At 42.0% G+C, this 17,410-nt stretch overlaps 2 protein-coding genes across 2 annotated transcripts; both read right to left on the bottom strand.

Moving 5' to 3' along the window:
* Positions 1-890: 890 nt before the first annotated feature.
* Positions 891-2,041, bottom strand: LOC120441347 (piggyBac transposable element-derived protein 4-like). The gene has a single exon (XM_039615934.1). It carries the CDS (start codon positions 1,872-1,874, stop codon positions 891-893), a length of 984 nt encoding a protein of 327 aa, XP_039471868.1. The 5' UTR covers positions 1,875-2,041.
* A 10,754-nt stretch (positions 2,042-12,795) lies between these two features.
* LOC116315779 (piggyBac transposable element-derived protein 4-like) lies at positions 12,796-15,011 on the bottom strand. Its single transcript, XM_031734182.2, has 2 exons — positions 13,454-15,011; positions 12,796-13,345 (listed from the first exon to the last, which is right to left on the bottom strand). Exons 1-2 carry the CDS (start codon positions 14,708-14,710, stop codon positions 12,929-12,931), a joined length of 1,674 nt encoding a protein of 557 aa, XP_031590042.2. The 5' UTR covers positions 14,711-15,011; the 3' UTR covers positions 12,796-12,928.
* Positions 15,012-17,410: the final 2,399 nt, after the last annotated feature.

Below are 17,410 nucleotides of genomic sequence, written 5' to 3'. Positions count from 1 at the left end.
CAACATTATTTGTTTTTACTTTTTTTGCAGTAAATGTAATAATCATAACCTATAATGGTATATGATGTTTTTCACTTTTTCCACACTAAATGTTTATTACCTTGCGTTCTAAAATAAAATAAAAAATAACGTAAATAAAAATACAAGATCAGTTTGAACTAGAAAAACATTTATTTTAGAAAGACAAACATGAACATTTATGTTGTTGGGGATGGGGAGAAGGCGACAGAGAGAGAGAGAGAGAGAGAGAGAGAGCGAGGTAGTATGTGTCTGGGTGTGAGAGTCCTGCTCAGGCGGAGCAGTTGTTGCAAATGGACACACTGTGGTCCTTGCATGTATACTTCTCACATTTGCAGCAGGTGTTGACAATTCTTCTCCTTTTTTCTTTGCAAAATTCGCACTGCCTCCTGCCCTTACATTTAATGATGGGAGAGGGGCCTGCAGCCGCTGCAGTCATTTGTGTGACTACTGCTGCAGCGGCTGATGAGCGGGGAAGGCGCTCTCTCTTTACAATGTGCGGGTTCACCAGCATTTCTCCCACTTCTTCAATGAAGAGCCTCCGTTTGTATCCTTTCTGCTTCTGCCAGGATGGCTCGATTGATGTCCACAGGGACGTAGGCATTGTAAAGTGAAACATCGAGGAGGTTGTGGAAGAGGCCAGTGGCCAATAATTTGTTCTCCTCCTGCAGGAGTAGGTGCCAACAACCTAACAAAACAAAAAAACATAAAACATAAAACTTACATATATTTCAGACAAGAATATATGAGCAAGAATGAATAAATATGTGCGTAACTGGTGCGTAATGACACCTACCTGATCAAGTTTGTCCACACCTCCTTTGCATTTGTTGTAATCTTGGATTATGACGGGCTTTCTCTTCCTTCAGTGCTCACGTCTGACGGCGGTGTTTTGTGCTTAGTAGCAGCACATTCTTGCCTCGTCGGGCCGTGTAAGACACAAGTGTGTGGGTCTTCGTAAAAGCGAAGATGGAGGAGAAGAGCGCTCTCTTTTTTGCCTGGAGCAAATGAGGTGGAAGCTCGGGCTTGTTTTGGCGAATTGTGCCAACCAGGGCCATTTTCCTCTTGAGTAGCTCATCTGCCAGTGCACAGGAAGTGAAAAAATTATCACAGGTGACGACGTGTCCCTGGAGCCCCTCTGTCATGTCCAGGACCACCCTCATCCCCTGGTTGACTTCAACACGATCTGGAGCTGGTTTGCCCGTGTACACCTGCAGTCTCCAGGCGTAGGATGTTTTGACATCACAGGCTGCCCAAATCTTGATACCATATTTGGCTGGCTTTTTTGGCATGTACTGCCTGAAGCTGCACCTGCCTTTGAACGCGACGAGTTGTTCATCCACACAGAGATCTCTGTCTGGGCTGAACAGCATCTCCAGGCGGTGCGTCCACATATTCCAGACTTTGCGGAAGGGAGCCAACTTGTCAACACGGCGTGGGGGGCGGGATAGCTTGTCATCGAACCGCACTGCTCTGCTGATGTGTTGAAACCTCTTCTCGGACATCGTAGCCCGGAAAATGCTCCGTCCCCATTTCTCACTCCAGAGGCTGATCGTTGATTCATGTTTTGACCTGTAAACACCGGACAAAACGAGCAGCCCCACATAAGCCCGAAATTCCTCTGCGTCTATATCTCGCCAGCCTGGGATTTTGCGTTTCCCATGCAGGTTTGTCATGGACACAATATGCTGCACGATTTCATCCGTTAGCAACAGTGCGAAGCTGGATATGGGGTCAACGATTCGGGAGGTGGCATAGCGTGTAGGTCCCGGGATCAGACCAGTGGCTGCTGGGATGTAGCGGAACGTCTCAGCGTCTGTGGGAGACCAAGATATTTTTCCATTTTTGAAGTCCATGCTGTTTCATCCATTTCCCGTCCGTTTTCATCTTCAGCCGCTGCTGTTTCATCCATTTCTCTCCGCTTTCATCTTCATCCGAGTCGGAACTGGACCCCAGCTGCTCTGTTTCTGCCTCCGATACCTCCTCCGCCTCCTCGTCCCCAGATTCCACGGGGATAACGCGGAGCTATCCTCGTACTCAGAGTTCATGATCACTGGATATCACGGATGATATTTAAATATATTTGCTTATGCAGCCAGGAGATCGTTTCTCTCACATTCACTTTTGCAAGCACATGCAGGACTGAACCGATCCAAAACTCTATCCGGTTAGTGGTGACGCATGGACCCTGCTTCCGGTCAGTCCAACTAACGTAAAGCTACAAACATCTCTACTGTTTAGGCTACGTCCACACGTACACTGGTATTTTTGAAAACGGAGATTTTCCGTTTTCGTTTTTAAAAAAAATCCCGTCCACACGTGCAGTTTTGAAAAAAATATCTCCGTCCACATGTAAACACCCCCGCCCCCCCCAAAAAAAAACAAAGGCAAACGCTGTAAGGAGCACGCCAAAGCAACAGGTGGCGATATAATCCTAACCGTGTAGAAATATTGGCCAATCAGAAGTCTTGAAGCCAGGGCTTGAACGCATAAACAAAGAGGGCAGAACTTTTTTTTCTTCCAACTTTATTTCAAGAAGAACAATAACAACAAATATAAAACATCAAGGAGAGAATGCGCAATAGACTGCAAAAAAGAGAGAGGGGTGTGAGACATTGAATAATCAAACAAAGACATTAAACATATTACAAATATTGATGGTTTTTAAAGCTTTTTTGGTGTGAGAAGAAAGGATTGTATTCACATAGAGTTCAACTTCTTTCCAGAAGGTGAAAAGTGTGGCTTCTTACTTGAGAACTAAAAAGCATTCGAGTCTTTCCTGCATTCACCTTTGCAAGCACATGCAGGACTGAACCGATCCAAAATTCTATCCGGTTAGTGGTGACGCATGGACCCTGCTTCCGGTCAGTCCAACTAACGTAAAGCTACAAACATCTCTACTGTTTAGGCTACGTCCACACGTACACTGGTATTTTTGAAAACAGAGATTTTCCGTTTTTGTTTTTTTTTTTAAATCCCGTCCACACGTGCAGTTTTGAAAAAAATATCTCCGTCCTTCCGTTTTTTTTTGCCTGTCCCGTTTGGTTCTTTTGCCATCAGAATTATTGTCTAAAGGCCAAGAAAGATGCCCAACGGATTTACTTTACCAAATGGACCATCCGAGCCTTGCCGTATTGGTCCATTTGATTGACCTTTGTTTTTATTGTTTATTTTATTTTCACTTGTTACACACGGGACAGACATGACTCGGGGAAAGAAAAGGGAGAAAGAAAGAGAGGTACACTGAAAAAAAGGGATTGGCCAACTCTTGGATTTACGTAAACATCTTGCGTGTATTTAACATAAGTGCCTCATGCTTTAAAGTTAAGTGTAACTATATAGTGTAGAAACTACATGATATGCAGAGAGACTAGATTAAATTGTTCATATCATGTTCGAGTGAAGTAAGTCAATAACTTTCAGTCTCGTACGCTTTGGATCGTGGTTTCAGGAAGGCATCCATCTAAGTCAAATCGAGCAAATTGGGTGGTTGTTACATTAAAAAAGTCTAACTTGTAATTTAAACACAATAATATCATGTTTCTATAAACGTAATTAAATCATGAAGGATCTGTATGAAATTCAACAACTTAATTTGTTCTTGTTGAGATGACATGATACAATCTAGTAAGAGTGGTTAGTTGCTGAACTCATGAAATTCACAAGATCGCACGAGATGTCAAACTGCAGGAAAATCACTGGAGTTATAAGAGGCAGACAATTACACACACACAGCACGTGTATGCTGTCGCTATTTATTGTGGTTTAACCTGTCAAGGACAAAAACGTACAAAAAAATTCTGCATCAAGCCTTGAAATCATAGCTTTCCTACTTTTGTTAAGTCTGGATTGGTGGCATGGTGGTTTGTGCTGTTGCTTCACAGTAAGAAGATCCTGGGTTCAAATCCACAGTCTGGCTAGTTTGCACTGGTTTCTCTCTGGGTATTCTGGTTTCTTCCCACAGTTAAAAGTCATGCAGTTGTTAGAGTCAGGTTAACTGGTGATTCTAAATTGCCTGTCAATGTAAGTGCAAATGGTTGTTTGTGATAGACTTATGAGTTGTCCAGGGTGTACCCTGCCTTGTAACCTATCACTTCAGGGTTATTTCCCAGCCCCCCTGCAACCAGGATAAAGACAGGAGGATGGTAGTTGTTGTACATCCATTCAATTTCTATGGTAACCAGGATCTAGACTTTGTTGAACATTACGTAATATGAAGACAACATGTAGTATTTAAGTGACCAAGTAGTATTGGGGTAAAAGTTATTGAATAGTGTTGAAATAAAATGACAAAATTGTGAAGGATTAAAATATTCCAAGAGCTCAGCTTACTTCATCTAAACATGTTTCAATTGTGTTTTATGAACACAAAATGCACAGGTGTATTGAATATGAACAAGTTGTGTTGATTGAACTCAGTTGTTTAAGTTTCTGCCAAAGCAAAACATTTGTGTGCAACCAATGTCCACTATTGAATCAAGTAAATCCAACATGGCCTTTTTTTCAGTGTAGGGGAAGAAAAACAGCAGGGAAGAGGAACGGTGATAAAGGGCAAAAATCAAAAACCAAAGAAACAAATAGACAAAAAATACATATATCAATCACCTGGATCACCTGTTGAGAAAGAAAAAAGAGAAAACAAGCAAAAAAACAGAGCAATATAATAAACAACATCATCGTGATAATCTATGTGAATATAACAGTAAATACTAAATATTGAATATTATTGTGCAGCACGTAAGATTTACAGCGCACAGTGTGCTTTGAGGTAGCAGCCAAAAAAGGTGTAGTTTGTGTGTGTGAGCACCCGTGACAATCTGCTAGAGGGTGTGGGGGGCCATAGCCCGTCCTCCAGGGCATGAAGCAGGTATGGAGGAGATCCAGGCTCCAGACATCCAGAGGCCCTCAGAGCACAAGAGACCAAGGAAGACCAATGGAGGGGCAGCCGCGCCACTATCCTGGAAAGAGCTGAGGAGAGCCTCAGATGAGGGGTCACTCAGCAGCCGCGGAGCAGAAGCCAGAGGGAGTTGCAGTGATGTGCCCGTGAGCTCCGCCGGCAGCCAGCTGTGCCAGAGTGGACTGGGCCCCGAAGCCCCAGGCTCCAGGCCCGACAAGCAGCCACCAGGAGTGAGCCGGTGTGTACCTGAACGCCCATCCCCGGACACCGAGAACCACCAATATCATTGTTGGCGATTTCAACATTCATGTGGATGACTCAACAAACAGTACCACTAAGGAGTTCCTGAGCATTATGGACTCTTTCAACTTTGTTCAGCATGTAGCAGGGCCTACTCATAGGGCTGGGCACACTTTGGACTTGGTCTTCACCTGTGGTGTTTCCCTTGACCACATGAACTTAAATGAAGTTGTTTTTAGCGACCATAAGTCAGTCTCTTTTACTGTATCTGTTAATTCAGAGTCCCATCCTCAAGGTTCTATTAGGCGCAGGCGCTTTATTGACGACTCTACAATTTCTGAGTTTTCCTCTCTTTTTAACTTTAAAAGTTCTTCTAATGAGGTTGAGCTTTTAACTAATTCTTTTAATGAACACTGTCTTGCCATTTTAAATCAGGTTGCTCCTTTCAAAAGCAGTTATTGCTCTCTTAATTCCCGCACACCGTGGTTAAATAATCAGACTCGTGGTCTTCGACGCTCCTATCGAAAAGCAGAGCGCCTGTGGAAGTCCACTGGTCTGACTGTCCATCGTGAGCACTTTAAAGAACTACTTTACCTATATAATGAGTCAGTCAAAGAGGCCAGATCCTCTTACTTCAATAATCTTATAAATCGTCATAAAAATAATTCAAGAATTCTATTTGATACCATCAACAGTATTGTTTCTCCTCCAACCCAGCATGCTCTGCTGCTTTCTGATGAAGATTGTAATACTTTCCTCAATTACTTTGTAAATAAGGTGATGGACTTGAAATCCAAAATTTCCTCAAGTGCCTCCCCTTATGATGACACCCCTTGCTGTCTTGGATCATTTACCTCCTTTTCTCCAATCACACTAAATGACTTAATTATAGTTTTAGGTAAAATGAAATCCTCTTCATGCTCTGTGGATATATTACCTCACTCTGTCCTGTCTGGGTCTATCACCAGCATTGGTCCCACTTTACTATCCATCATCAACAGTTCACTGAGGCAAGGCTGTGTTCCATCTTATTTTAAACATGCTGAGGTAACTCCTCTGTTAAAAAAACAGAACCTTGATCCTAGCTCTACTAGTAATTACCGACCTATTTCAAAATTGCCATTTTTAAGTAAATTACTTGAAAAAATTGTTGAAAATCAGTTCAGGTCTCTATTATGTAAATTACACATCCTTGACCCTTTTCAGTCTGACTTTCAAAAGCAGCACTCTACAGAGACCGCTCTCCTAAGAGTCTATAATGATCTGTTAATGGCATCTGACGCAGGGAATTGTTCTGTGATCATCTTGCTTGATCTTAGTGCAGCCTTTGACACCATCGATCACAAAATCCCACCAACAGGCTCAAGGTTTTGGCTGGTGTATCTGGCTCTGCCCTAGACTGGTTTTCTTCCTACTTATCAGACAGGACCTTTTCTGTTAGGACTGATAGGTTCACCTCTGACATTGCTGCCCTGACCTGTGGGGTCCCACAGGGTTCAGTTTTAGGTCCATTACTATTTTCTTTTTATATGCTTCCTTTAGCTGGTATCATTCAATCTTTTAGCGACCTGTCTTATCATTTTTATGCTGATGACATTCAGCTCCATATGTCCTTTAAGCCTCATCAGCTGGATAGGCTGTCCACCCTAGTCCAGTGCTTAACCCAGGTTTCTGATTGGCTTTCAAGCAACTACCTTGTTCTAAATACTAACAAAACCGAGACCATGATCATAGCTCCTCCTGAGCTACATTCTAAAATCAGTCAGGTTCTTGCATCCTTGTGTCCATCTGTCAAGTCAAATATTCGAAATCTCGGAGTAATATTTGACTCTTCTCTGGGCCTCGACTCTCATGTAAAATCTTTGTCTCGTTCCTGTTTCTATCATTTAAGAAACATATCTAAACTGCGACATATGGTTTCCTCAGCTGAACTGCAAAAACTAATTCATGCATTTGTGTCATCACGCCTAGATTATTGTAATTCCCTGTTTACTAGCTTGGATAAATCATCTCTCTCGCCTTCAGGCAATACAAAACGCAGCAGCCAGACTATTAACTCGTTCTACCAAGCGTGTTCACATCACTCCCATCTTATATTCTTTACATTGGCTCCCAATAGAGTTTAGAATTCGCTTTAAAATTCTTGTTTTAACATATAGAGCACTAAATGGCCAGGCCCCAGATTATCTATCCAAGCTTCTTATAAAATACACTGCTGCTCGTCATCTCCGCTCACAGACTCAAAGTCTCTTAGTTGTTCCCCGTACACGACTGAAGACAAAAGGGGACAGAGCCTTTCAGTCTGTTGCACCAAGGCTGTGGAACAGTTTACCACTACAGTTACGTTTGCTTGACTCTGTGGATTGTTTTAAAAACAGTTAAAAACTTTTCTGTTTAAACAAGCCTTTTGTTGATCTCTTCATATTTTATATTTTTACATTATTTACATTTGATCTTTTATATTGTGTACATTGTCTATCGATTTTATTGTTTATTTTAATATTTATGTACAGCGCTTTGTGATTGTCTATCTGCGAAAAGTGCTTAATAAATAAAGTTTACTTACTTACTTACTTACTGATGTCTAAGGGCGTCTGCCACTGGCAGGGGGAGTGGTGGGGGGAGATAGTCCTCCATACCTTGGAGTACCTGAGATGTCCCCAGAGAGGTGGCGTCTGATACCCAACCTGACATATAGACACAGACAAACAGGCACACACAGATACAAACATCCATTCCCACCCTCATGCTCTCATATGCAATTACTCAACACTCACCCAACGTGGAGTCAGACATAAATAGACACTGTACACACAATCACACTCCCCAAGCGTACTCTAAGCCCCAGGTCTAGGTACCCTTGCCCCTAGAGGGGGAAACTGCACCCAGATCTAGGTAGTGTTACCCTTTTCCCTGGGGTGGAGAGAAGCAGACCACCCCGACTCCGCAGCAGCAGGGAGGTCCCACATTCCAGACCCCAATCGGACGGCCAACTCCTCCTCCCAGCCCCCCCACCCCAACAGGCAACAGAGAACGGGGATGTGTGAAGACTCCAAACCTCCCTCCACCCGCTCAGTGGTCAATGGTCACTTTATTGTCCCTAACGGGAAATTGATTTGCAGTATGTCCGTACAAACAAACAAACAGACAACCAACACATCACATACACTCACCAAAATAATATAATATAAGCCTGATAAAACAACCTAGATTTTTCATCAAAAAAGTGCAATGTGCAATGGCAACAACACTTATGGTTTAGTGTTATTAACTATGATAATAGCACTAGGTACAAAAGACAGTCTATGTCTCTTTGTCTTCACTGCAGGCACTTTATAACGACGACCTGATGGAAGCAGTTGAAAATCATTAAAGAGAGGATGATCTGAACACAACAGGACAGAGGTTGCCTTCCTCAGCACCTGCCTGTTATAAAAGTCCACAAGCTGGACCTGAGGCCTCCCTGAGATCTGACCAGCCACTTTAACCAGGTTGTTAAGTCTGGTCTTATTATTCAGGGACATATTACCGTACCAAGCAATGATACAGAAGGTTAAAACAGATTCAATAAAACTTTTATAAAAAAGAGTCATCATTTCAGATGAAACATTAAAACCTCTCAACCTCCTTAAAAAGTACAATCTTTGTTGAACCTTTTTCACTGTAGCAGCAAGATGTGACTCAAAGGACAGAGCCTTATCAAGAACAACCCCCAAATACTTATAACTGTCCACCAGTTCAATGGCTGCACCATTTACCACTGTTAGCACAGGATGGGGCGATGTCTTCCTGAAGTCAATAACCATGTCCTTGGTTTTTAAGGTGTTAATCATTAAGAATGACTGATCACACCACGAAACAAACTCATCCACAACAGGCCCATGGGAATCCTCTTCACCATGAAGGAGGCTTACAATGACTGTGTCATCTGCGTATTTAATGAAATGCCTGTTGGCCTGTGTACTGCGACAGTCATTAGTGTACAAAATATACAGTAGAGGAGAGAGACAGCAACCTTGTGGTGAGCCAGTAGAAGAGTTCAGCTGTTTGGAAAAACAGCCGTTTACCCTCACACACTGAGATCTGTCAGTTAAAAAGTCTAAAATCCAACCAACGAGATTAAAATCAAGTTTAAACTGGTTAAGAAGCTTATCAACTAAAAGATGTGGCTGGATAGTATTAAAAGCTGAAGAAAAATCAATAAATAAGAGCCGAGCATGAGCTTTGGCGCCATCAAGATGGCGATAAAGGTAGTTCAACAGAGTGACCACTGCATCATCAACACCTCTACAAGGCCTGTATGCAAATTGTAGTGGATCTATAAGCTTCTCTACTTGCTGCAGGATCTCCTTCCTGACAAGTTTTTCAAAGGACTTCATCACTAAGGATGTTCATATGTAGTGTTGATGCATGTGTGTTCTAAGACACATTTAAGTATGCTAACCATGTGTTTGGTCAAAATTAATTTGTGACAAGAATCTGTCAGAACTTTTGTAATTATATTTCTCTCTTATTGTGTTTTGTTTCACCAGTGCATGTGTGATTTTTTTCCCCCTGTGCATTTCCAAACCGATGGTTAAAGTGGCCGGTATTGTCAACTAACTCTTCTGGCTCTCTTGCTTCTTGCCGTAGCGTGTTTGGCATTTTTTACCATTATTTTTTAAAAATATCAAGAGCTAATAGAAATCAGATGAGTAAACAGCAGAGAGCAATCAGGAAATCAGGATGGAAAGTAAAACTTAGGACTGATACAAACATTAACACTGAAACCTAAAGAACGATGAAGGAACAGCCTACAGGAACATATCAAACACGACCATAAGAAGACTCGCAACACACGAAGACAGAGATGAAACACTGACAGAAAAACTTAGACAGAACTAACTACAGTCCCGATCAAAAGTTTAAAATCACTTGAAAAATGGCAACAACAAAAAATCATATTTTGTATGGATGGATCTTAACATTTATTGAAAACAACGCTTAAACTGAGACAGGCTGTTTCACAGCGGATCAAAAGTTTAGGACCACGTGCCTTTAAAAGGCCAAATCTTTGCAAACGTGTGGATTCATTGTCATTTTCTGTCAGGTAGTCTCACTGTGGTCAGGTTGTTGAACTGCATAAGCGGTGTCTCTCGCAGCGCACCATCGCTGCTGAGGTGGGACGCAGTAAGACGGTCATTTGGAATGTCTTAAATGATCCTGGAGGTTATGGAACAAGTCAAGTGAAAGACAACAAAAAATTTTCACCAGCACTGACCCGGAGGATCCAGTTGGCTGTTTACCCTGGGTCAACACACCTGAATCAAATGATTAGTTCATTACCAGGCCTCTGGAGAACTTCAAGACATGTTGGCCATTTCTCAATTCTCAAGTACGCGAGTACGTACTCTCCGAGAACACACGGGAGTACGTAGCCGCCGAGAACGTGAGCACGGACTCGCGATATGTACAATTGGAACACCTGCATACGTGATGATGTCACAGGTCACTGAAACACTGAAATAAACCAAACATTAACATTTAGAAGTGATCTAAGTGACTTATATATCATTTTTAACCTCGGTAGTGAAACCTCTATTAATAAAAATAGTGTACATGTACATACGTGTACATATCTTAATGAAAACAAGCAGGTGAGATGTTAGAACGCTTTTATTTCTATTTTAGTGGAAACGATGTGCCGGGAGTCCGCTGTTGAGTTTTGGACGAAATGCATTCTGGGATATATAGCTGTACCAAGTCCACACCAATGCATGCTCGATAAAACGGGCGGAGCGAGAACACATCCAGGACTTTTTCGCGTTCTCGGCTTGATGCGTACTTCGAATTGGAACAGTACTTGGTCTCCGACTGATGACGTATCACGAGTACACGAGAACGCAAGTACGCACAAGTACGCATATTGAGAAACGCCCATGTTGAGGAGGTAATTTAGCCATTTAAATCAGCTGTGATGGATCAAGGACACATCTAAAACCTGCAGGGACACCGGCCCTTGTGGACTGGGATTGGGGACCCCTGCTGTAAGCACTTCCTGGGTCTCGTTTCAGGGCCTCATAAATATTTTTGTCGTTGAGCAGTGACAAAATTTTCTCATCATAGTCTGTATGTTTTAGCAAAACTGTGCACCTAGCCTTGTCCGCCGGAAGGATGAGAATGCTGTTGCCATTACCAAGCGATGTAATGAAAACCTTTTTTTTCTTGATTTAATGAATTTAAAAAATGAAAGCAAACTAGTGACAAAGATACTTGGACAGGTTGTCATATTATAGAACTATAGAAAATAGAGATGCAGGCTACCCAGGTGAACACTGTGGCCGAATATAGTACTGAAGCAATAGGAATGTAATATCTAAAAGCTCTGTGCTCATCTGAGCCTTACGGCTAACTGAATTAAATGTACAGTCGAGGCATGCAGTATGCTCACAACTTTTATGTATTCAGTATGTGGGTCGGAGTGAATGTGGACAGACAAAAAAATACTACTACTGAGTTTACTTTTGTCTGTACGTCATATTTACGATTAAAAACAAATGTAATCAAATTAGATATTGATATTTTCATATGGGAATTGATCCTGCAACATGAAATGCTGATATTGGAAGTATTGATATTTCAGGACCGCCTCACATCACTACCTCTCAGTCAGTGAGTGAGACGGTGGACAGCGGTGAGGAGGAGAGTGCAAGTATATTGCAAAAACACATAAATATGACTGACAACTGTAAACGAAGCAGCATCTGGCTGCAGTTTAAAGAAGCAGCAGGTACTCACGAAGAGGAGAAACCGAATCAGCTGAGGCATTTGATTTTTCTGAATGTAGAACTGCACTGAGGACAGACTGTCTGGCTGCTGAGTTTGGTTCTGTTTCTGTTCTGTGGATTTGTTTGCAGATTTGTTTTTCTGTTGAACTGAAATTAAAAGTTTGTTTAAAATACTAAACAAAAGTAAGAATGTCTGCTTTTGTAACAGAACAAATAAACAAAATTAGGCAATTATAAGGCTTCTCATAAAAACACTAAATGCAAAAGGGTTTATCAACACACAAAGTATTCATATTAGCCTAGTAAAGCTAAAATATGAGGCTACAGATGATAATAAATTAGGAGCCAAAAGAGCCGGATCTCTGAAAAGAGCTAAACTTCCCATCAGTAGTCAGTAAGCCGCAACAACCACATGTCACGTTCGCCACTGACAGAAAATGGGAGTAAACATGTTTTTAAAACTTTAAGAACTTATTTCTTAAATCCAGCTCCCCACACGGTGTTACATCTATGTCAGTTATGTGTAGCATTGCATGTCCCCTTTAACCCTAAGGAGATCCTTAAATATCCTAATGACAAAAACTGGCAGCTTCCCAAAAAGTGTTATAAAAATGTTATATATTAATATTGTTTTCCACTTTAAATGAGTCAGTTTTTTTAAAACTACTTCTGCCTAAGACATTCATATCAAGTATAATTATATTTTAGGGGTTTTGACCCTTTGAAGCTGCACATAGCTTCTGTTTACATAGCTGCACTGTTTTTTAACCGAAAACCCCCCAAATAACTTTTTCACTTTTTCCACACTAAATGTTTATTACCTTGCGTTCTAAAATAAAATAAAAAATAACGTAAATAAAAATACAAGATCAGTTTGAACTAGAAAAACATTTATTTTAGAAAGACAAACATGAACATTTATGTTGTTGGGGATGGGGAGAAGGCGACAGAGAGAGAGAGAGAGAGAGAGAGCGAGGTAGTATGTGTCTGGGTGTGAGAGTCCTGCTCAGGCGGAGCAGTTGTTGCAAATGGACACACTGTGGTCCTTGCATGTATACTTCTCACATTTGCAGCAGGTGTTGACAATTCTTCTCCTTTTTTCTTTGCAAAGTTCGCACTGCCTCCTGCCCTTACATTTAATGATGGGAGAGGGGCCTGCAGCCGCTGCAGTCATTTGTGTGACTACTGCTGCAGCGGCTGATGAGCGGGGAAGGCGCTCTCTCTTTACAATGTGCGGGTTCACCAGCATTTCTCCCACTTCTTCAATGAAGAGCCTCCGTTTGTATCCTTTCTGCTTCTGCCAGGATGGCTCGATTGATGTCCACAGGACGTAGGCATTGTAAAGTGAAACATCGAGGAGGTTGTGGAAGAGGGCCAGTGGCCAATAATTTGTTCTCCTCCTGCAGGAGTAGGTGCCAACAACCTAACAAAACAAAAAAACATAAAACATAAAACTTACATATATTTCAGACAAGAATATATGAGCAAGAATGAATAAATATGTGCGTAACTGGTGCGTAATGACACCTACCTGATCAAGTTTGTCCACACCTCCTTTGCATTTGTTGTAATCTTGGATTATGACGGGCTTTCTCTTCCCTTCAGTGCTCACGTCTGGACGGCGGTGTTTTGTGCTTAGTAGCAGCACATTCTTGCCTCGTCGGGCCGTGTAAGACACAAGTGTGTGGGTCTTCGTAAAAGCGAAGATGGAGGAGAAGAGCGCTCTCTTTTTTGCCTGGAGCAAATGAGGTGGAAGCTCAGGCTTGTTTTGCTTAATTGTGCCAACCAGGGCCATTTTCCTCTTGAGTAGCTCATCTGCCAGTGCACAGGAAGTGAAAAAATTATCACAGGTGACGACGTGTCCCTGGAGCCCCTCTGTCATGTCCAGGACCACCCTCATCCCCTGGTTGACTTCAACACGATCTGGAGCTGGTTTGCCCGTGTACACCTGCAGTCTCCAGGCGTAGGATGTTTTGACATCACAGGCTGCCCAAATCTTGATACCATATTTGGCTGGCTTTTTTGGCATGTACTGCCTGAAGCTGCACCTGCCTTTGAACGCGACGAGTTGTTCATCCACACAGAGATCTCTGTCTGGGCTGAACAGCATCTCCAGGCGGTGCGTCCACATATTCCAGACTTTGCGGAAGGGAGCCAACTTGTCAACACGGCGTGGGGGGCGGGATAGCTTGTCATCGAACCGCAGTGCTCTGCTGATGTGTTGAAACCTCTTCTGGGACATCGTAGCCCGGAAAATGCTCCGTCCCCATTTCTCACTCCAGAGGCTGATCGTTGATTCATGTTTTGACCTGTAAACACCGGACAAAACGAGCAGCCCCACATAAGCCCGAAATTCCTCTGCGTCTATATCTCGCCAGCCTGGGATTTTGCGTTTCCCATGCAGGTTTGTCATGGACACAATATGCTGCACGATTTCATCCGTTAGCAACAGTGCGAAGCTGGATATGGGGTCAACGATTCGGGAGGTGGCATAGCGTGTAGGTCCCGGGATCAGACCAGTGGCTGCTGGGATGTAGCGGAACGTCTCAGCGTCTGTGGGAGACCAAGATATTTTTCCATTTTTTGAAGTCCATGCTGTTTCATCCATTTCCCGTCCGTTTTCATCTTCAGCCGCTGCTGTTTCATCCATTTTCTCTCCGCTTTCATCTTCATCCGAGTCGGAACTGGACCCCAGCTGCTCTGTTTCTGCCTCCGATACCTCCTCCGCCTCCTCGTCCCCAGATTCCACGGGGGATAACGCGGAGCTATCCTCGTACTCAGAGTTCATGATCACTGGATATCACGGATATTTAAATATATTTGCTTATGCAGCCAGGAGATCGTTTCTCTCACATTCACTTTTGCAAGCACATGCAGGACTGAACCGATCCAAAACTCTATCCGGTTAGTGGTGACGCATGGACCCTGCTTCCGGTCAGTCCAACTAACGTAAAGCTACAAACATCTCTACTGTTTAGGCTACGTCCACACGTACACTGGTATTTTTGAAAACGGAGATTTTCCGTTTTCGTTTTTAAAAAAAATCCCGTCCACACGTGCAGTTTTGAAAAAAATATCTCCGTCCACATGTAAACACCCCGCCCCCAAAAAAAAACAAAGGCAAACGCTGTAAGGAGCACGCCAAAGCAACAGGTGGCGATATAATCCTAACCGTGTAGAAATATTGGCCAATCAGAAGTCTTGAAGCCAGGGCTTGAACGCATAAACAAAGAGGGCAGAACTTTTTTTTCTTCCAACTTTATTTCAAGAAGAACAATAACAACAAATATAAAACATCAAGGAGAGAATGCGCAATAGACTGCAAAAAAGAGAGAGGGGTGTGAGACATTGAATAATCAAACAAAGACATTAAACATATTACAAATATTGATGGTTTTTAAAGCTTTTTTGGTGTGAGAAGAAAGGATTGTATTCACATAGAGTTCAACTTCTTTCCAGAAGGTGAAAAGTGTGGCTTCTTACTTGAGAACTAAAAAGCATTCGAGTCTTTCCTACTAAAGTCAGTATAACCAAATAGCACATTTTGGTAAAAAAGCACAAAATCTGATAAGACATCGCATAGAAGCAGAACTGAGTCGTACATGTGGACAAACAGTGAGGTGGAATCATTCCTCAATATCACACTGGAATATGAAAAAGCAAAAAACAAGAAAACGTGGACTGGGAGACTTGTCAGGGGAAGTAAGGTTAGCCTACCATCAGGGCTGGACTTGGACAAAAAATCGGCCCGGGCATTTTGACTAGAGCCCACCAGGTATTATAAGAAAAACCATAAAGCCTTTGAATGAAAACAAATGCTGTTGTCACAGTGATGTACACTTTCTTGTTGGTATATATGTATCAGTCTAATAAACTTAAACCTACACCATCCTCCCTATTCTGGTATTCTAAACAGTACCCGAAAGTAGACTGCTTGGTCGAGTTAACCTCCTGAACTTTCTACAACACATGGTGAAAACCTGAAATTAAGACAGAGAAGACTAGAGGTGAGACATGATCATTACTGATTACTGATGACAGAGTTAGATATATTTTCATAAACCATTCATTTGCCACATCAATAAACAGTATGGCAGGGCAAAATATTTTTTCTAACATAGCAACCTTTAAAAAGTGAAAGGAGATAGAAAGACAGGTGAGAAAGAAAAACGTAATTGACTTTTTGATGGCATTTTACACACAGTAGGTACAGTATCTAGAAAATGTGGGAAAATGCTGGCATCATATACAGTACTAAACTACTTCTGAAGAAATTATGATGGGACCCTAAAAAAATGCTATGTACAATAATGGATTTCTATACATTTTACATCAGATGAAAACGTTTGTTGTAAGATTCAGAGCGATAAACAAACAAGAGAGAAAAGCCGATCAGCTGATCACTGATCAGTTTCATGATTGAAGTAGAAACAGGAAAGAGAGGGGAGAGACTGAGAGGAGAAGAGGCAGCTGTGCAGCAAAGACACAATAACTCCAGCTTTGTGTCTTTTTCATTGTAGCTGAAATACGGGACAGACTGTGTTCCTTTTCACCTCAATACCAAACGCGCAATATTTTCTCTGTATACGAGACGATTCCGTTTTTTAGGGGACAGTTGGAAACTCTAATAACTAACCTTATAAATAAGATAAAACAAGTTCAACATCAATAAAATCATAGCAACGAGTTATTGTAACTGACTGTAAAAAGTCAGCATAACGAAAATAAACTCCACCTAAACTTGGTTTATATCTGACCCAGATAGACTGCAGGTCATAACTTCTTACATGAAGTTCAGTTCACCGCCTCAGGTCTCTGCACCTCCTGCCTTTCCGTCATCCACCTGCCAGCGTGTTGCATCTGCTGGCCTCCACCACTTGCTAATGTTACTGAATCTGTAGAAGCACCGCAATAGCCAACACCAAACAATTGAGTTATTTTTACACATCTCCCTTCATCTGGCCAATGCACCACCTTTCAGTGTTTATACCGTTACAGAAAAAAACGAAGAAAAAAAACCCCATCGGCCCATGAAAACGAAAAATCACCATCGGCCCACCGGGCATGGCCAGTCCAGCTATGCCTACCATACATGTATAAATGAATGCCCTACTGTATTTCAGTAGCCCAATTATAGATGCCTTTAGCACCTTAAGTTTGACCTAGTAATGATACAGCTCAGCTTCATTTCTTTAACTACTGTGTAGCTTAACCTATACGAAATCATCATAATGACAGATTTATATTCATCTGAATCTGCAGTGTAACTGTGTTGGTGTTGAGTCCCTACCTCAAGAATGTTGTAGAGTTTAAAATATAGGAAAAGAGAACACTTAACCTAAAATATTTAAGTGTAGCACTTAAGTAAATATTAATCTTGGTATTCCACCACTGATTTATTTTTGTCATTTATTGTGGTTAATTTGTTTTTCATTATTTTATTCTACCTTTTGTCAAGGCAAAACTCAAGGGCCACAGACAGGACAGA

Source organism: Oreochromis aureus, linkage group 2 (genome assembly GCF_013358895.1).
Source record: "Oreochromis aureus strain Israel breed Guangdong linkage group 2, ZZ_aureus, whole genome shotgun sequence".
Classification (NCBI taxonomy): domain Eukaryota; kingdom Metazoa; phylum Chordata; class Actinopteri; order Cichliformes; family Cichlidae; genus Oreochromis; species Oreochromis aureus.
Note: the sequence above shows the minus strand (reverse complement) of the source record. Positions and strands in the feature narration are given on the sequence as shown.